At 52.4% G+C, this 19,779-nt stretch overlaps 6 protein-coding genes across 6 annotated transcripts; 3 read left to right on the top strand and 3 right to left on the bottom strand.

Annotated features, from left to right (window-relative positions):
- Positions 1-3,028: 3,028 nt before the first annotated feature.
- JN550_008653 (uncharacterized protein) lies at positions 3,029-4,067 on the top strand (the record flags this gene model as incomplete). Its single annotated transcript, XM_049320637.1, has 2 exons — positions 3,029-3,451; positions 3,504-4,067. The coding sequence occupies 2 exons, from the start codon at positions 3,029-3,031 to the stop codon at positions 4,065-4,067; spliced, it is 987 nt and encodes a 328-aa protein (XP_049169311.1).
- Positions 4,068-5,029: 962 nt separating this feature from the next.
- Positions 5,030-5,520, top strand: JN550_008652 (uncharacterized protein; the record flags this gene model as incomplete). The annotated part of the gene is made up of 2 exons (XM_049320636.1): positions 5,030-5,318; positions 5,450-5,520. The coding sequence occupies 2 exons, from the start codon at positions 5,030-5,032 to the stop codon at positions 5,518-5,520; spliced, it is 360 nt and encodes a 119-aa protein (XP_049169310.1).
- Positions 5,521-6,102: 582 nt separating this feature from the next.
- Positions 6,103-8,198, bottom strand: JN550_008651 (uncharacterized protein; the record flags this gene model as incomplete). The annotated part of the gene is made up of 2 exons (XM_049320635.1): positions 6,103-6,824; positions 6,881-8,198. 2 exons carry the CDS (start codon positions 8,196-8,198, stop codon positions 6,103-6,105), a joined length of 2,040 nt encoding a protein of 679 aa, XP_049169309.1.
- Positions 8,199-9,268: 1,070 nt separating this feature from the next.
- Positions 9,269-10,077, bottom strand: JN550_008650 (uncharacterized protein; the record flags this gene model as incomplete). The annotated part of the gene is made up of 5 exons (XM_049320634.1): positions 9,269-9,389; positions 9,447-9,542; positions 9,604-9,629; positions 9,686-9,901; positions 10,027-10,077. 5 exons carry the CDS (start codon positions 10,075-10,077, stop codon positions 9,269-9,271), a joined length of 510 nt encoding a protein of 169 aa, XP_049169308.1.
- Positions 10,078-12,200: 2,123 nt separating this feature from the next.
- Positions 12,201-14,841, top strand: JN550_008649 (uncharacterized protein; the record flags this gene model as incomplete). The annotated part of the gene is made up of 3 exons (XM_049320633.1): positions 12,201-12,210; positions 12,324-13,278; positions 13,377-14,841. 3 exons carry the CDS (start codon positions 12,201-12,203, stop codon positions 14,839-14,841), a joined length of 2,430 nt encoding a protein of 809 aa, XP_049169307.1.
- A 1,533-nt stretch (positions 14,842-16,374) lies between these two features.
- JN550_008648 (uncharacterized protein) lies at positions 16,375-19,560 on the bottom strand (the record flags this gene model as incomplete). Its single annotated transcript, XM_049320632.1, has 3 exons — positions 16,375-18,554; positions 18,610-18,838; positions 18,895-19,560. 3 exons carry the CDS (start codon positions 19,558-19,560, stop codon positions 16,375-16,377), a joined length of 3,075 nt encoding a protein of 1,024 aa, XP_049169306.1.
- Positions 19,561-19,779: the final 219 nt, after the last annotated feature.

The following is a 19,779-nucleotide window of genomic DNA, read 5'->3' as shown; positions in this document are numbered from 1 at the left end:
ACGGATTCCTATTGCAGAGCATTCTGCATTGTTCGGCTGTAGTCTTGACTTCCTACGAAATTGTCTAGCCCTGAGTCCTGGAGAATTATGCCTTGTGGGGTCATTTGGCTGGTGACGACGGCTTCCTAAGAAGTCCTCGGTGAGGAGATCCAGGGGCCGGGTTCCTTACTACATTTCGTGCAGGTCATTCCGTGGCGATAACGTTATAGGAAGTCATAGATACAGATCCAGCTATGCAAAGTGTGTAATAAGAAGCCTATCCTTTGAACTCCTTCTCTGCCACAAGGTGAGCTAGGAAGTCATCCGGGCAGGGATCTTGGGGAAAGCTCACCTTGTGCCAGTGACTTCTGACGGGTCCACCGAACCGGTTATCTAAGGGCCATTCTCCTTGCCACACACTCTATGCAGCTCATTTAGGGGCGATGGGTTCCTAAGCAGTCATCAAAAGAGGAGAATAAGAGCCAGGTCATTGTATCAGAGCACTCTACATGACTCACCTGGTGAAGGTGCCTTGCTAGGACTCCATGAGCAGGTGGATGGTACAGTTTTAGGAGAGGTGTGTGCCAACACAATTCAGCTGCAGAACTAGATGGTGTCGTAGGGGAAGGCTATAGCAAACCAAAAGGTATAGAAACACGCACCCAACCCCAATGATTAAAAATTCTTGCTTTTCTTTCCAGATGGACATATACAAGCCCATCCTAGAAGCTCATCATCGCTTCTGCCCCTAATGGCGATCACCATCCGTTTTTCAGCTCGCAAGAAGCAGCGAATAGAACAATCCATCAGTTCTACAGCTTTTGAGCAAAGTTCACCTCGTCCTCAGCGATTTTCGACTGAGCCTGAACGACATACAATTAAACCTACGATACCTTCAGTTAAAGCGCTTACTCCTATTTAGACTGAATCCAACGCTGTCGTTTTTGTGGCTATTAAATTATATCGGCCAATATTTATTTATAGTCTGGGCGATGTGTTAAACAACTTCCAAACACCAGACACTTTAATATTAGTCGTCACCATTTGCCGGTCCAAAACGGCATAACCTATTAAAATTGCTCAAGATGCTTGTCCAGTGCTGCAAAGAGCTTGGTTCCACCGATCAGAATGAAGACCGACGGACACCGGCACGGAGAGCACACTCAATCCTGAAGCTTGCGATGATGATGGAACACTGAAGACAGGACTGCAAACGCACCAACGCCTTCTGAGGACGCACGCGCGGACAGTCAGTCGCCAGATGAAGCCCAGCCTGAGTATGAGGGCGCACCTGATTTGGAGAATGACGACAAGGGTAGCCAATTATCCAAGCGCATCTAATCCAAAGATACACCCAAAAACATTCCAAGGTTTACAATCGAGGAGTAATATGAACTGAAGGGCGAACTGGACAAGTCAGAGGATAGCGAAAAGGCCCTCGAGTGCAGAGGACGACGGAGGTCGAGTTTAATTCCATGTACGGATTCCACCAAACTCTCATTCTTCGGGGGTTTGGGACCATCCGATGAGAAAATGGATATGGGACAAACCGAAAAGGATTTCCATTCTAATTGTAATGACGCCGATATTTGTCGATCCTTTATATCACGAGAGAGATAACGGACGAAAGCAATGGAGACGCTGCATCTCGAGGGACCCCTTGGCCAATGCTATGCCCTCTGAGTGCTTCCAATCTGAACCAGCCAGTCGTCACAGACTAAGCACTGTTCTCTATCAGCACTTTGAACGGACTGGTAGCGGCAATCCTGGAAACGGAGTCTCCTTCTAAGTGCACAACCACAACACTGGTGGCCAGCAGCCGCCATGACACTCCCGCCCAGGGCAGAGCGGCCACGCCAAAGACCACCATTGATACAACTATTCAGGAGTCCTACACTCAACATAAGAGTAGTTAAGGAGGTTAAGTAATAAAGTGTATAGAGAATAAAGACTGCATAAGTCTATAACAGATCCCCCAGATCACTTTCTTTGATCCATGCTAAGATTCCCAAATCAGTCCACGTGATCCTTTATCGTAGAAATGTTCTTCCTTACGTATCTTGGCTGTCTTATAGTCTTCGTACTTAAGATTCCTACTAACGGGCCTACGGAAGGGACTTCACTAAATTCCATTTCCACTTATAAAACTGAGCTTTTAATAAGATAGCCTGGTCCATAACTAAACAAACTTGAGTTGTGAGTCGCTTGAGGATTAACGTGTTTTTAATAACAGGTTGGTAAGTAATTATAAAAGCCTAAGATAATCGGGGCTTTTAAAACCAACATCGACTCCTACGCCTTTTTATAACTTCGGGTTCCGCTTTTAATTAAGCATTTAATTAGTTAAAAAGGGAGGTAGTTAACCGTTATTAAAGTCGTAAATACTTTATAAAAGCCATTATTTCTTTTTTATTAAATAATTTAAATCTTTATTTTTAAGATTTTAATTTTAATAATTTATAACCTTTAACTATTTTTAAATTATATAAATTTAAATTTATAATTTATTAAAGGATTAATTATATTATAATAAATTAATATATATTATTAAGTTAAATAAATGAAAGTATTAATTATTTATTAAAAAAGAACGTAAAGAACGGGTTATATTTATAATATTAAAACCGTTTAAACAACTTACTATTTTTAAATAGTTTATATTTACGTAAAGTTAGTGAATAATTTAAATATAATGTAAGTTCTACTTTAACTTTAATATCCCGTAATATAAAAAGCACTTAAATAAAGAAAAGAAAACAAAACTTAATAAAAAAACTTTTAAATTATTAAAAAGAGTAATTAACAACCACTTTTATTAGTTATTTAAGTTTTATTAAAAGGTTTTTATTTAATATAATGTTTTTAAGTTGATATTTAATAATGAACGCTTTCGGGTGTGAGTACTCGTTTGTAAAACATTTAATTTGTTATTACGAAAAGTGATATTTACTTAAATGACTTTAATTGTAGGGATAAGAGGCCTTACAAGTTCGTGGATCACGGTGATGGCGATGAAGTTACAATTAAAAGACGAATCCCGGATGCCACCATGGGTCTAATGACATATGATAAGTATTTCCTAAAGCGTGGCTACATATGTTCAGTTCCAGACTGCGAAGATGATCACAGCCTCATGCAGCCGGACAAGCGCCTTTCTCAGCGTGATCTCACAGCTATGATGCACGATCATAATTGTGGTTTGGTTGTGGACGGACTATGGGGCAGAGCCGACCTCGTTTTCCCTTTTGCTGTCTATGAAGCCAAAAAACGAGCTTTAAGCTTTCCAGAAGCCGAGGAGCAGGTTTACGATGCTTGCAAGATGTACCTGGCTATGTTGGACGACCTGGCTCGGAATCCTGACAACGTTGCCAAATACCAGACGGAAGAAAGCTCTAAGCACCAACTGTTCGCATTCGTGTCCTGTGGCTCGGATTGGCAAGTATTCATAGCATGGAATATGGAAGGAAGTATTGTAAGTTTAGAACCTAAATGTGTAAAGATAGTTGACTAACGATCCATCGCAGAACGTGGAGACTATATGGGAAGGGGACGTGAAGAAATTCACGGCTGCTTTTGATTTGATATGCATAGTGGACCAAATCCACGAATATGCTATTCATCAACATCGCGAATTTGTCATGAAACATCTTGAGGCCTGGCATAGCCGACATCAGAAGACTCTGGCACCTATCAAAGAGGCCCTTCTCGAGATAGACGCCACGAGTCCAAGCTTCGGATACCCAGGGGACACTTCTATGAGTGATCCTGACCCGACACAAAGCGATACTGAAAGTGACACGAGCGCATACGACTACGAAGAGATTGCCAGCTCCTATGACCTCTACAAAGAGCCGGCCGAGTGGCTCCGTCTCAAAAAACAGTCCAAAGATAGTAGGCGGAAAAAAGCGAATAAGACCCGAAGACGCAATGCAAGTCTTCGCAAACATACTCTGGTAGACGATGTACAAGAAACGCCGAAAAGAAAACGAGGGCAAGGCCGCCCACCCAAGGGTCAGTCCGCGAAGAAAGTATCTAAGCGTGGGCGTGGACGGCCAAAGATGAGCCGTCGAGCCGCAAGGTTGACTTGAAAGAACCAAGTCTCCGAAAAGAATCGGCATAACTTCTGTATAATATACTGATGTGCCTCTAAATCCCGAGCTTTTACTATTCCACCTCTCCACTCCTCGCCTGTTTAGAACGACGCTGGTAGCGAGTTCATCTTTTCACTAGCTTATAGTGTCAAAACCCCAGATGCCCACTTATCTAACAAATAGAAGGAAGCCTGAGTTGAGTTGCCCAACTATCTGCTTAAGAGCCTCGACAAATAGGATTCGAAAGGTAGGATCGATCCCCAGGTTGGCATCCCGGCCAGGAAGCGGGAATAGGTATTGTTATTCTAGGTCATCAAATCCTGGGTCAAATTAGGACATGGGGCCACGGATGAACCTAATATCTCCGGCGATGTTCCCATTCAAACCAAAACATATCACCTATTCAACCTACGGATGGGCTATGCAAGCGGTAGAAACAAGAAAAAGGTACTTATGAACATGTCCCATGGCACACTTTCAACCCCCCCCCCCCCCTCCCCCTCTTTACGCGACATTACTTTACCATGTGAGCACCTGCGACTATATTTTTTGTGCTGAAAAATAGAAGAGGGAGGGATATGGACGTGTTCAAAAGCTGCACAGGTCAATGATGGATGTTGAACAAGCCACGTTCATCTGGGCTTCACCCCACAGTCAAAGACCTTTTCTTCTCAAGGACGGTTTTCTCTGCATAAATGCTCATAATTCCTTCATGAACCCAGCAGCTCAGCGCACGTGCCTGATAATTGACTGAGCCAAGCCTTCGTAAAAGCGGCACTAGCGCTAGCCCCGATGTAGCCGAGAAATAGACATTCAACTATCTATGTACAAGTAGCTTGATAAGTCGCCGCTAATTGCGAGAGCTTCCGATTACGTCTGTCTGAAGACCCGTCTCCTAGACCTAGAAACCCATCATACCGAAGCCCATCCAGCTCTCTTTTGGCCTCCAACACAACACCATGGCCCGGATACCAGCCCTCGCGGCGCCGCTGCGCAGGCCATTGAGCCGTTCCATCATCCAGTCCAGATGCGGCAGCCCGTGGATTACACAAGGGCAGCAGCAAGTGCAACAGCGCCTGTACTCGGACTCGACGACGACGACAACCACCGCGGGGCCCAGCGCCAGCTTCTACAAGACCTTTGGCCGGCCCATCTTCAAGGTCGCCCTGCTGGCCATCTTCACGTACCAGCTGGCGTACTACGGCTGGGTGAAGCTGGAGACGGACGAGGTCAAGGGCGAGGCTGCTGGTATGTCTCCCAATCTCTCCAAACCCCTCCCACTTTCAGCTTTCAGTTTTCTATCTCCTGTTTTGGCAGGATCATGCGCGCGCCAATTTGAAGAGTGCCCCAGGCTGACCGCGTTCTATTCACACTCGCAGCTACGATCGCGGACCTGGAGCAGCGCATCGAGACGTTGGAGCGGGCGCGGGCGACCAAGGCGACGAAATGAGCATATCGACGGAACCGACATATTAGCCATGGAAATGGGCAAGCCGTGCGAGCCGCGAAAGAGTCAGGTCGCGACAGCACAGTCCGCAAGACCCAGGCCATGTGCCTCGTGTGGGGGACGGATGAGCAGGGACGGCCTTGGTTGTTGACCGAGGGACGGATTGTTTTGCCCCCAGGAAGATGGGCTACATGAGCTATCCAATTTAGATGCTCGCCGGGGGACAAGGTGACGATGAAACATGATACCCAGGAACAGCAATGAGCTTTCCTGCATTCGGCAGCGGAGGAATTGGCGTTTAAGGGGTTCATCATGTACAAAAAGCCCAGAGGGCTACACGTATATCAGTCACGCTACATAACACATGCTCTAAGTGTGTGTGTGTGTATCCCAGCATATCGACGTCGTCGGAATGGGAACAGAAATGAAACAACAAAAACAAAAACGCCATTCTCATGCCGGGATATTTCCCTGTCTAGTCCTCTCTTGCAAAACAACCAACCATGCCCTACGGACAGACCCTAAAAATAACGCCATCATAACCTGCCTCGTTACAAGCACCCCCGTCATTCAGTGAACCGGTCGTTACAGCAGTAGAAGCAGTGCGCCGCCGCCCAAGAGGCCCATCATGGTCCACGGCAGTGAGACGATGGCCGAGGCCGACCTGCGGTAGTGCGCCGCGTCCGGGTAGTTGCAGGTCACTACCGACTTGTCGCCATCCCTGTGCTGCCCGTAGCTCGAGCTGAAGACGTCCTTCCCGGGCACGCGCACGTCGCTGCCTGGCAGGGGGCAGGAGAAGCTGAGCGAGGCCGGGCAGCTCTGGACGATGTCGTAGCACAGCTCCTCACAAGGCAGGACCTCCTTGTAGGGCCCCGGCGCGACGACGGTGTCGATGTCGGGCCGGCGAGATGAGTTGTACGCCTTCTGGTTGCCGAACTCGGCCAGGGTCATGTTGTCGACTGTGGTTCCATCGGGGAAGGTGCTGTTGATGTTGCGCGGCTGTAGGAAGAGGTCTGTCTTTGAGTAATCCTCGCAGCGCGGGATGGACACGAAGCAGATCCAGTTCTTGTAGGCTTGCTTGCAGTCGTCGCAGTTCCGCGCCAGCGAGTACTTGGACGTGTTTTCGATGTCGCACGGGATAGTCGTCATGGCCTTCTCAAAGTTCTTGTACATCGTCTGGGCGTAGTCGTCGTAGAAGCTCTTCAGCTCTTCGACCTTGCCGCTCCCGAACCGCGTTTCATTGCCCGGGACCGAGTATGCGACCTGGTCGCAGAAGGTTAGGTTGGATATGACCATGCATGCGCCAGCTGTAGAGTTGTTAGTTGTTGATGCCCCGTAGGTGCGAGCGCAAGGCTGTACTTACTGGATTTGGTGTCGAATTCGGTCTGCCTGAAGACGACCTTCTTACTTCCTGTGCCGGTATCCCGCTTGGATGTGGAAATATTCGAGCTAAACCCAGGATTTGTGGTCAGGATGGCTTGGTAAGTGGTGCTCTTGTTCAGTCCCGTAAAGAAGAATTCTTGTTTGGTCAGGTTGCCTTCTCCTCTCCTGGTCATGCCCATGGACATCATATTCTTTGGCAGCGTTGACCTGTTCCCGCCAATCTGGGCGTAATTCCCCAGTCCGCAATATGAATTCCGAACTCCCAAGACCGACACATCCCCCTGGGCATAGGCGAACAATGAGTAGGGCATTTCGGTCATGACCGTGTCAGGATTGTCGGTCAGGTTCCCCGTTATTAAGAGTGCCGCACCCGCATCGCTGTCGACCCAGTTGACATTGGGGTCGGTGGTGTTGTCGAAGTAGTGGTAAGGCTGATCCACAGAGACCGCGACTTCGAAGTTGTACATCTTGGAGGTAAATGTATCCTTGATGAACGGAGCAGCCACGGTGAAATATACGTCGCCCGAAACCGTGGTATTGTACATGACGGCGCCCTCTTCGAAGAGTAATGTGTCTTGGTTCCCCTTGGCCATCGGGCCGGGCGACTGGTTGTCTTTCGACGTTGAAACATAGAGGGTGAGCTGAGGTGGATCTTCGCCCGTGGTATCTGGTACTGGCCTGTCTGGCTGCAAGCAGGTATTTGCTGTTATCCACAGAGTCTTGGTTGCGCTTTGGCGCCGTCGCAACTCGTGTCCCTCTCCATCTTTGTCTGCGTCTGCGTCTGCGTCTGCGTCTGCGTCTGCGTCTGCGTCTGCGTCTGCGTCTGCGTCTGCGTCGTCGGTATTCGGCTCTTCCACCTCGACATCCTGGTCTTGCGACCCGTTCGACCTCTTTCGCAACTCTGCAGTTCTTCCTGATTCCCCTGCTTCTCGACTGGAGATGGACGAGAACTGGAAGACAAACGTAGCTTGCGAGTTCTCGTCGAGATTCTTCTCGCGCACCTCGTTGTTGACCAAGGTCTGGGTTTCCTCCGTAGCCCTTCCGATTATACTGCGGTCGAAGAGGCCAAAGTCGGGCTCGTACTCTGGACTTCTCGACCCGATTGGCGTCGCCGAATCTTCGTCGTCTAGCAGGGCCAAGAACTCGGCATCGCGCTCAGCACTATGGCCGAGTGATGCGCCGCCAATTTCGGCTGCCAAGGCAAAGTGCGGCGTGAATAGGAATAGGTAGATAGCCAGGAGAAGGCATGATGCTATGATGGACGCAGCCAGGCGCGACTGCATAGGACTGAGCTGCATTCTGGGAGCCATGTCCCCGAGGGACGAGTCCGGGTGGGAGAGGGAGACGGGACGAGGGGTCGGTCGGTGTCGTAAATGAGGGCCGCTTGTCAAAGGGAGGTCGAGTCGCAGTTCATCTTCGATGCCGCGCTTTCGTATGCGTTAATAGACACACGTTCCTGGTTTTTTTTTCTTTTTACGCTTCACTGGCGCACCCGTCGATAAAAAATCTGCTTCACATGAAATGTTTATTGAATTGGATTACGAAGAGAGAGAGGAACGGTTTCATCATGTCGAGTTTCACAAATCTGGAGACACCTGAATGCTGAGCAGATCCTCGAGATTGGGGGTCAGGGTCGGCCGGCTATGCGCTGTGATACGCGGAAAGGCACAGCCACCCCACCCAGGGCCGAGTGTGGCGCAACCATGCAAGGTACCGGGCCGGAATACGTACAATGAAGTCAGACAGCATCCACTTGCGATGCTAGCAGCATGACGATCTGTTTTCTTTTATTGTGACGGGGATTGGGGGAGAGCAGGCAGGGCGACTGGCTTGTTGGTTGCAGAAGAAGATTCACCAAAGTGCTTCCGGTGCAATATCGACACTAGTTGGCCTCGGCTGCCTTACACCCACACCTCGACAGCAGAACAGAGGGCTGGAGGCAAGACGAAGGCGGATAATAATAGCAGTCACCCGATGCACTGGCAGTTGATAGTGGCATTGGAGGCACACTGTGGACTCATTGCGGGCCTCATTATCACACTCACTTGACTTCATTCCCCATAGGAAAACTAAGAAATAAGTTTACAGAAAAGCATCTCTATAGACCTCCAGTAGAACCTGTTCCTATACTCCCAGTCTAGGCGGCGCCCGAGTAGTACCAACCCTGTTGACCTATCCCAGCACGTCCGCCACCAGAACTATACGGTGCGTAATGTTCATTCCATTCATTAGATCCCGCCGACGAAGAGCGTTCGTAAACGTGCCGTCGGATTGATCCCGCGCGTGTTTTGGGCTTTTTGCACCACCATGGTTGTTGTCGTTACTCAGGATGCTGGTGCAAAGCAAGCTTTGGCTCTCAGTGAGCTGCTTACTCGCCCTTGCCGATGGAGTCGGCCTTGGCACGCAGGTTGGCGGCGGTCGAGCCAGATCCTGAGAAGTATCGGCCAAAGGCGGGCTGGATGAAGGATCGGAAGACGAGCTGGGCGCCGCTACAAGTGCGTAATCAGCAAGGAGCACTGCCTTCTGGGGACCTGGATTGTACATACCTGAAGACGGGCAGAGCGAGCCACAGAAGGAAGACGAACTTGAAAGTGAAGTAGAAGGGGAACCAGTAGACGACGTTGATCAAGCTCTCAAGAACGCTGGTGAATAGGTCAGTCGCCTGCGATCAGTATTTTCTGGGGGTGCCACTAGATAACGTACGTGAAGAAAGAGAAGACGACCCAGTACTGAAGATAAGTCAGCAAATCAGCCCTCCGGGAGCTAGTTTTACGGGTACACATACGGTCAGCCATTGGGTATCGTCAGTCTTGGTGGCAGTGAAGAGAGCCTGCAGAGAGTAGTAGCCGGGGATGACGAAGCCGGCAAAGTTGGTCAAGAGCTGACCACCGAGGTTGAAGACGATGAAGAAGAAGTAGAGGGTGGCCAGGCCGATAACAGCGTAGACCTTGGGGACCGAGGTCTGCTTCTCAAGGTTGTTGAGAGTAGGGTACTTGGACAGCTACGGGCATCTCGAGTCAGCATCTATCTGGGGAACGAATCCGTATCTGCCGGAGCATGCGACACGAGGACGCTGATGCCTCGCGGCTCGGGAGCTGAGGAAAAAAGCTGGGGGCGAGCGCATACCTCACGGTCGAGCGAAGTGACGTATTGCTGGACGCGATCCTGAGCAGACATCTTGGCGGTTGGTGAAGATGGAGTTTTTGGCGATAAGTGTTTCTGTGTTGGGTCTGAAGACGATAGAGTCGAGTGAGAGCTGAGCTTTGGGTCGGGAGCGGGGAGGTGTAGAGGTCGCTGGTGATGTCAGGGCAACTAGTAGCAGTAGCTGCGAATTTTAGGGTTAGCCAGTCTTCGGTACGGGCCACCTGTGCTTCTGAGGACAGATATAGATAGGCACCAGGCCACTATGGGGATCGGAGAGGGACGTGGACATGGGGCTCACCAACCAAAGCTGTGCGAAATGGCTGACCAGGAGTAGATTGCAGAAAGACGCTTTTGCTCTCGGGAAGTTGGAGTAGATGTCAAATCTTGGATAAGTTGGGTTCAAGTTTGTGGAGGGCAGGTCGGTGGTACGTAAGGATGGCTATTTCACACGTCGGATTCGCTGGGCTGGGGGCCGATGGCTGCAGGCATGGAGGCACAAGAGCGATGATGACAGCGCAGCACAGCTAGGAGAGCGACGGAGCTTTTCGGCACCTACTTTTTGCGTAGGGGATGCTGGCTTCGGCTGAGGGGAGGGTGCAGCGACGACTGGGTTCAATTCCCATGCTCCCACACGCGCTGTGGCCCGTGGCAGGTCTGCCAGGTGAATGTTGGCATTTTGGCCTGAGACAAGACCCCGGGAGGTCTGTCGAGGTATGTAGCTAACTCAACTAATGTAACTACTCTGTAGTTATCAATTCACGCGCGCCTCAGAATGCACCCGGTGATACACTGCTATCTGTGCTTGATGCGTGTCACGCGACGATGTCGAGTTCCCCGTCTCAGATCTGGAGGTACACGCACATGATAGGACAGACCTTTTACCCGACTGAATGCACTGTGACTCGTCGTAGGATCTCTCACCTTTCCCCCCCTTGCGTGGGTGTGGCATCCGCCGGCAGGTTTGCTACATGCATGCATTTCCTGGATTTCACATGGGAAAAAAGAGGGAGGTTGAGGATGACGATGATGCAACTTTTATGCACAGGACTCGCCAGGCATTAATTTTGTGCAGGCCAATGAGGTTGAGCTCTGGGTCTGGCAGGCAGAGCGAAGATCGTGCCCAGACATCCAGGACAGGCCATCGAGCCCATTGTTGTGACCAGGGGCCACGGCCGAATCAACAGCCACCGAGAGCAGTACATACCCCGCCGCGATGGCCGACTGACTGACTGACTGACTGACTGTTGCACGAGCACCTTTGTTGGAACAGATGGTTCCTGCACATGTACATAGTATAGCCTCAACACCAGTAATCTCTACTCATCCAAATACTTCTCTAGAGGTGGATTAGACGATGGTCGCGAGCACGAATAGCAAGCAGTTTGATACTGTCGCGTGTAGCTGCAGAAGTCCATCGCGGGCGGGCGGACATCCTACATAGTAAACAATTGGGGCACCTCAGGAGCGAAACGACAATGCACTGTTGGGGACTCGGGGATAACAATAAAGAAACCAAAACACTGCTGATGCTGATGCACCACTGCTGATGGATCGGTGGAAGGAGAGACACGCCCACGGACCAATGTCCCGCATCCAATGTCGCATCCATCTCGCATCTCTCTTGTGTCCTTGTGTCCTTGTGTTCTTCTCTGGTGTCTGCGCATCTGGGATGGCCAATCACAGCGAAGCGCCGGCGGACGAAGCCCAGCCGCCCGCCTACTGGCTCCTACTGGTCTTGCTGGTTTACTGGTTTAACTACTGGTTTACTGGGCCTCCCCCCTCCCCCCCAGCCCCACCCCGAGTCTGCCACCCGTCAGCCCCAGCCCGCCCAGAGTTTGTTTTTGGTGTCGGGGCAACCAAAGCTTTCGTTTACTTGCCCGACGACCTGTGTTTTCTCCATTCTCTTCAAACCAAAGCACGAATCCACTGACCTGGGTTGGCTCCAGTCCCGACATCACGACCACCGCCCCCCCGTTTCTCCCTGCAGATGCGTCCTTGACCATCGCCGGCTCCCTATCTTTCTTTCTGTCCCTTCTTTCCGCCTTGCTTGTTCGCTTCCGCCGCCCTGGCCCCGGTCGAGGCCTGTGTTTACACCATCGCCAATTCTTCTCGCCGGCCTTCCCCGTGCTGATAAACACCCCCCTTCGACACTCGCCATGGACCCAGGTATGCTCACCACACTGCTCCTCGCAGCGCATCACGAGGCACCAGCTGCGGTGCCGTGCTGCCGCCGCTGAAAATCGTCCCGCCTCATGCTGACCGTCGCGATTTTGCTCCAGAGTCCCAGCCCACCGAGGCCAGCGCAATGGCTGCGCAGCACCACGCGCGGACCCGGGCGCCTTCGCGAGCCTCCACGGCGTCGATGCACAGCAATGCAACCCAGCCCAACCTGGACCAGAGCTTCGCCAGCCATCACAACTCCTTCCCCGACCAGTGGGCCCCGAATGGCCACTCCCACGGCCACGGCCACGGCCACGGACACGCCCACAGTCACAGCCAGCCCCGAGATATGGTCATGCCCGCACACCAGATGCCGGCCGACGACATCATGCTCAGGCCCGCATCCCAGATGCACCCCGCCCAGTCCTTCCCCATGGACTCGAGCATGCAGTCCTCTGTCAGCCATTCCATGGCATACCCGACGCATGCCGCGCTGCAGCAGCACCACGGCCTGCCTGGAGATTCGTTTGGTGCCAGTGCCAGCTTCACCGAGGACAGCCAGATGATGGACCGTGAGGAAAACGAGGACGGCGACTCCCTGGCCGGCGTGGCTGGCAACCCCCGACCCGCGTCCAACAAGACGAGTGCCAACAACGAGCTGGAGATGCGCGCCTTGTTCAAGTCTAACAAGCACCGCTCCTTGCAGGACGTGGCCGCCGAGCTACACGGCAACGAGAGAGGCCCCAACTCGGAGCGCACACGACAGGTCTTTGCTATGCTTTGGATCAACCAGGTGTGCTCGACGGGCAAGGGCTCAGTGCCTCGTGGCCGGGTCTACGCGAACTATGCCTCGAGATGCGCGACGGAAAGGACGACCGTCCTGAACCCTGCCAGCTTTGGAAAGCTGGTGCGAGTCCTCTTCCCTGGCTTGAGGACTCGGCGATTGGGAGTTCGCGGAGAGTCAAAGTACCACTATGTTAATTTCACATTGGCTGATGACGGTCCTGAAAACGCCGAGCCATCTCAACCTGCTTTGCCCTTCCCAGACCCGGCCAGCTTTTCACACCACATGAGGTGAGTATTGTTGCCTTCTTCGTCTCTGCCCAGGGCGGCACGCTTACGTCTTGCAGCCATTCAAAGTCACAATCACCTGCTTTAAGCAATTCACAAAGACCAGTTCTGCCCTCGCCGGATCTTCCTCAACATCCTGATGCCTCTGGCACATCGCGTCGTGCCCAGCACCGAGTTCACAGTTTCTATAACTCACCAGACCTATCGAGTATTGATCAAGTCCAGTCTACTACTTCCAAGACCATGTTGCACCTGTCCTTCATGGCCGAAGAGGACGATACCCTTCAGCAATCGGATGCCCTGGTCCTGCCCAAGATCGATGCTTTCTTACCCGACAACACTGACCCTGACGCGGCAATGTCCCTGACCGCATTGTATCGCAGTCACTGCACATCTCTTATCGAGTGCATCCGCTACTGCCGAGAGAAGACTTTCTTCCACCTCTTCACCTCGTTTCAAGGAACCCTCACCATGCCTGTGCAGAAGCTTTTTTCTAATCCCAGCCTCGCGCCGTGGATAGAGCAGTGCGACTTCGTCCTCTACCAGAGAATGATGCGCATCATCTCGAATCTGACTCTGCAGGTCGTGCCCAAGCCGGTACTGGATACATTGCGTAGTATCTCGGAGCGACTCGTGACTCATATTCGAGAGTCTTTCCAGGGTCAACCCAGACACGTGATACAGGCCAAGGAGTCTCCTGCTGCCATTTTTGCTGCACTGCTTGACCGAGCACTCCGCGTGAACTTGACTGCTCACGCCGCGGCAAACATGCTGGCTAACCCTGCGAACCGAGACCAGATGTATCTCGACTGGATTACCATGGTTCGCATACGCAAGGTCGCCGAGACAGTACCGACGAGAGGGATGGATGACCTCGTGCTCCTGCTTCTCGGCGAGGTTCGCAACCTGCTGGATCCGCAGAATGTTCCGTGGGACATTGAGTGCCAGACGCTGTATGGGGACGTGGCCACCCGAAGTGGTCGATTGCCTCAGACCAGCAACTCAGACGATAGCGCAAACATTCTCGACCGCTGGGTCAGCTTTCTTCAGACGCTACCGAACCGTTTCCCCTACGCCTCACCCGAAGACATTGTCTGGTGTGTTCAAAGAGTCGGCACCGCGGTCATGCGCGACCTCACGATAGCCCAGGGTAAGAGCTTTGGCTCGTGGTGGGTAACCAAATGCTGGGTTGATGAGATGATTGCGTTCCTGGCCGAACAAGGTGGTTTTCTAAAATTGAAGTCGACCGCGCCGGAAGCTGTGAGCCCGGCCAACCCTTCGATCCCAGCCAGAAGCCTCAGCCGACAGGCATCGCAGATGACCAACAGCAATGAGAACTTCCACCCTTTACCGAAAGGGCCTCAGTCTCAAGCCAATCGAGCCCCTTTTCCGTCACAGGTGGACACACATACTCGTGACTCCCTAGGCCTGTCGGTCAACCCTGACGACAGCGGGATCGGCATGCGCACGCCCGAGGAAGACTTCCCCATGGACAAATTCGAACTCCCCCAGAACCACAGTCATGAGCTACAGAACCTGAATCTGGAGCAGGAATTTGTCCAGTAGGATGGACATGCCTGATTTCCATGATTTCTCCACACTTATGGCTTTTCCAGTTCTTCGTCCATTTTTTGAGCAGGTGGTCTTTCCAGGTTTTCAGGCCACTATGCCTTTCAGCAGACTTTGGCGTCATGGTGATAAACGGAGCGATTCGCGATGATTTGATATGAAGGGATGACGACACGAACCACATAATACATGCGAGGGCTGATTGCGGTTTACATACATCCACGGCATCACACAGTTGGGTGTTTTTTTCTCTTCTCCGATGATTTTCCCCATCTTCGGCGCCTGTATAAACGGTTTTGTAATCTATAGGGGTCTCGTCCCTTGTTTCCCTTGTTTCCCGCGAGAGGGCGCAACACTGGCCCTATCAGTGTGGGAGGGGGAAGGGAGATGTCAAGGCGATCAGTGGTACACAATACCCACTTTGTACCCCCGACGGCTAGGGAATCTATGGTGAGAAGCGGCCTGGTTCTGGCAAGGTTGGCTACAGCCCAGCCTGGTATATACCCCGTTGGTTGGATGTTCTTCATTATGCTGATTGGGGCGTACCGATCCGATCGAGTCAGGATATATACGCTTCTGGAGGCTCTTGTCTGTGGAGTTTTAGCGACGGTCTCATGGTTTTGTTTTCTTCAGGGTTTGGACAGCAGGGGGACCGCAGAGCCGGCATTCGGACTGGGCGCCCCTTTTTCTCACAGCTGTCATAGGCGATGGTGGATCAGGATAGCAATGAAGCTTCAGATGATTTTCCAGCATTTCCGTGTTTTTCCTGATTGTGAATCACGAACCTCGGCGGCGCGAGACTACGTGCAATATGAACGATGTGATAATCTAACACAACAGCCTCGCTCATGAAAACATTACCTCATAACCCCCCTTTTCTGTACCCTAGGCACGGCGTGCCACGGACGATGCGGAAGTGAGATCTGTCTTGGCGAGAGACGGCCATCCCGCGTGTTATAATTCTAAACACCATGTTCATGGCAAGCAGGAGGTATGTGGTCTTCTATTTCTCCTTGCTGTTTAGCTTGCAGAGCTGTACACGAGGATCCGAGGCTACAAACTTCACTTGTACCCCAAGCCGGAGCCTGGATCCGTACACGTAAATGCCCGCAAGGTCGAGGCAGCTTGAGAAGCAGGCGATGGTGCCCAGAGACTGGGACGTTGTCCTACTTTATTATTTAACAGCCTCGATATACATCTGTGTACGCAGTACCAACAAAACTTTTCAAGCAACGGTGACAACAACGCCGCCCCTACTCCTTGGTTCAAACCCGGGATTCCAGGCGATGAGCTTGGTCAATACGAGGTATGCTGGGACAATCTGGCATGGAGGATGCACGCGTTCACCGGGGTTACAGTATCTTGAAAGAACAAAGTGTGAAGTCTTTCGCTTAGTGGACATGCAGCGCTACGAATGCTCGAGACTGTAGTAATGCTTGGGTTTAATCATGCCGATATATTATATACGCCACTGCTGGCAGCTTACATCCAAGGCGCCCCTGCGACAAAGTGTTCTACATTTGCTCGAAGCTAATCCTGGATCTCGGCCGCCCTTGCTTTCTTCTTCTTCTTCTTCGGCTTGGCCACCGTAACCGCTTCGGGTGTCTCGTCGGCCTCCTGTGTGGCAGCATCGTCGACCACTGCCTGCTGGTCCTGGCCCTCCTCGACAACGGGCGCCTTCTTTTTCTTCTTCTTTGGCTTGACGGTGACATCGGCCCCGGCACCCTCCGCGCCAGACACAGCGACGGCGGTAGCGCTGCTCTTCTTCGTCTTCTTCTTCTTGACCACGGTGCCCTCGGCGTCCACGCCCTGGGCGACCTGTATCCGCTCGTTGGCGCGCTGCATCTCGAGGCGGAGCCGTTCCACCTCCTTAACGGCCTGGGCCATCTCGGCGTCTTCCCGCTGCTTGGCCTCGTAGTCGAAGCCGCTCTTTGGCTCGTCGTCGAGGCTGAAGGAGCCGATATTCGCCGAGTCTACACCGAGCAGTCCGCCGAGATGTTTGGATTTCTTGGCGCGCGACTTGGTGAAGCTGTCAGAGTTGTTTTCCGAGTCGTAGTTCCGCGGTGTCGAGCCGCCACTACCGGTGAGAGTCTCGTCGGCTGCGACCACAATCTTCTGTCTCGGCTTCGGTCTCGAGGGCAAAGACTTTTGCGTTGGTAGGCTGGAGCTCATGCCAGCGTTCAACTGATTCAAGTCGAGCTCCATGACGGGAATGGAATCCACGTCAAAGTCGGGGCCATTGGAGTTTTGAAGGATGTTGTGAATCGGTGTTGAAGTTCCTGGAAGGTTGCCCGTGTCTCCGATATAAAATGGGTCGTCTCGATTGCGTTCGAGTCGCTCAGCTTTCCGTCTAGCGAGGATATCTGCGTCGAGATAGGTGTCCTCGGCAGGCTGCTGGTACGAGCTGACGACTTCCTCTTTGCTCTCGATCAGGCGACTGACTGCTGGTTCTGAGGATATGCTGGTAGGCGGAGGTCGCTTGTTGTAATAAATCTCGAACTCGTCTGCCTCATCCGCGGGAACCACCATGGATTCGGCGGAGGCAAGGAGATGGTTGAGATTGGGATTGATGGGCTCGTCGAGATCGAGCCCTTCAGGTAAAGGTACGTTGGTCTGCGCACCAATGGCGACGGAGTTAAGTTCCCATCCAGAAAATAAGGACGGTATTGCTTGTACGAGGAGCAGCGGCGCATCGCCTGGTGTCTCTGCTGATGATGCATCCTGGCCGGAGACAGCCTCAGCTGTCAACTTCAACAACTCAATGAACTCAACGGCCCGCTCCTGAACCTCGAGATTTGGGTCCATAGCCAGGGGGTCAAAAGCATGGATAATACGAGCCATCAAGAGTGATATCTTGGATTTCCGCTCGGGAGTCCAGAGACCGTAGGCATCGCCGGCGATGAGCGCGAACACTTTGGTGGCAGCTTGGAGACAAGCCGACAAGGACTCCGGAGACGATGTTCGTGGGATCAATTGTAGTAACGAATCGAGGCAGTCCTCTGCAGAGCGGGCTTCCGAGGCAAACTCGCCTATGATCCAGGCCACGGGTTTCAGTGCGCCCGAGACCACTTGATGGCCGATGGGTGCATCCTTGCTGAAGTAGGCCATGATGATCTCGGCAGCTTCCACGCATCCAGGCCGGATGGCTTGAACTTTGACCGCAACATTTCTGAGTTCGTCACCAATCCTCTCCGACACGTCTCCAACACTGAATTTCCCAGACGGTGATGACGAATTCATATCATCCATGGGCCGTGGGGGCGGTGCGGTCCGAACCAGCTGGATCAGGATATCGATATACCACTCGAAGTCGGTCAAGTTGCTGTAGTTTTGCTGGGAGCACATACTAAGTACCCTGTTGATGACATCGATCCTATAATCATCTGGGAGTGGTGGTGCAGTTTCCTTGACCCTCTGTGCCGGACTTAGTCTCCTTCCGGAAGCCTCTTCATCAGACTCCAGGTCTGCAGGATCTGTGGCAGCACCAACACGGTCCTCAGCAGAAGCAATCTTCAGTTGCCTCATCAGGCGACTGACGATCGAGGTGAGGTTTTCGCTGCTGACCATTCCTTGAACCAGATCAAGCGCCTTGATGCGGATTGAGATGTCAGTGCTGTCGATGCACTCGAGGATGACATCTTCTTGTTGGGCAACAAGCCAGGGGTGCGTGACAACGATCTTGTTGAATGCAAGTAACGCAACGTATTTAACTAACAACAAATTTAACATACAACGACTGCTGGCCGCGATCGAAGGGGTACTTACGGTTCGGATCACCGTCGACCATGATCATGGAACGGAGCTTGTTAACGCAGAGCGAAGCGATCTCTTCTCTTCCAGCATCATCATCACCACTTCCCAGAATGCCTCCCTGAATGATACCGTTGATGCATTCGTACAGGAGGGACATGGCAGGTGTTGTTCGGATGATTTCCGTCAAAGGGGGGAGCAGCTTGCGCACGAGTCTAGGCTCAAGGGGAGTAAGGGTAGCGAACTATTCTCGTCAGATTCACAGGGACGAACAGCAAAGCAAGCCTCCAGGTTCCATACCAGTTTGATCAGCTTGATTGCCATCCAATTGTTCCCACTGTCGACGAGCAACTCGAAGAGCCTCGGCGCCAGAGGTAGGAAGTCGTGTGGCCTGCGCCATCCGAGCTCGCAAACGACATTCACGATGGCGGCTGTGACACTGGGATCCTCGTTCACATCCATCAGCTTATCCTTGATCTTGGGCCAGGCAGCACGAAGCGTCTCGGGGTATACCAGTGCCATTCTGTAGAGAGTGACAATGGCCTTCTTGCGGATCGAGGGATGAGAATGGGTCAGGCGAGGTAGGATGTCGGACAGGGTCGAGAGGGCGAGAGAGGGTGTGATGACATGCGGCAGAGCCACGATGGGCAGTGCAATGGTGGTCGTCGATGTGGCCGTCAGGTCCTTCTTAAGCAGGTTCGTGGCCAGCATCAGGACCTCGGTGTCCGGGCGAAAGCTCTGGATGGCGCCGAGGTAGCCCACGCGCTTCTGGTGGTAGGTGGGAGATGCCATGACCTCGAGGACGTTGAAGGAGGCCCACGACATGTCGTGGCCGAACATTTCGAGGTAGACCAGCTTGAGGAGGGCGGTGGCCTTGAGGTCGAGGTCCTGGGTACGGATTTCGGCACGGCATTCCTTCAGGCAGTTCTGAATGTACTCCTTCTCGTTGCCCTTGTGGTTCCGCATGCCTCGGATGAGGTCGTACAAGGATTTCTCGAACCTAGAAGTCGTTCAGCTTGAGACGGGCATCTGGAGATACCGAGACCACGGAAGACGCACATGGCTGGCCGAGCTGCACCGGCGCCGGTGCTGGCTGCTTATGGGTAGGGTTGGGTGGTGAGCGAGAGGCAGATGGCGGAGCTATAAGTCGGTGTGTATGTCGTGGGCTTGATGTATCGAGAATGA

This window comes from Neoarthrinium moseri, assembly GCF_022829205.1.
Source record: "Neoarthrinium moseri strain CBS 164.80 chromosome Unknown scaffold37_Wmoseri_CBS_16480, whole genome shotgun sequence".
In the NCBI taxonomy this organism is placed as follows: Eukaryota; Fungi; Ascomycota; class Sordariomycetes; order Amphisphaeriales; family Apiosporaceae; genus Neoarthrinium; species Neoarthrinium moseri.
Note: the sequence above shows the minus strand (reverse complement) of the source record. Positions and strands in the feature narration are given on the sequence as shown.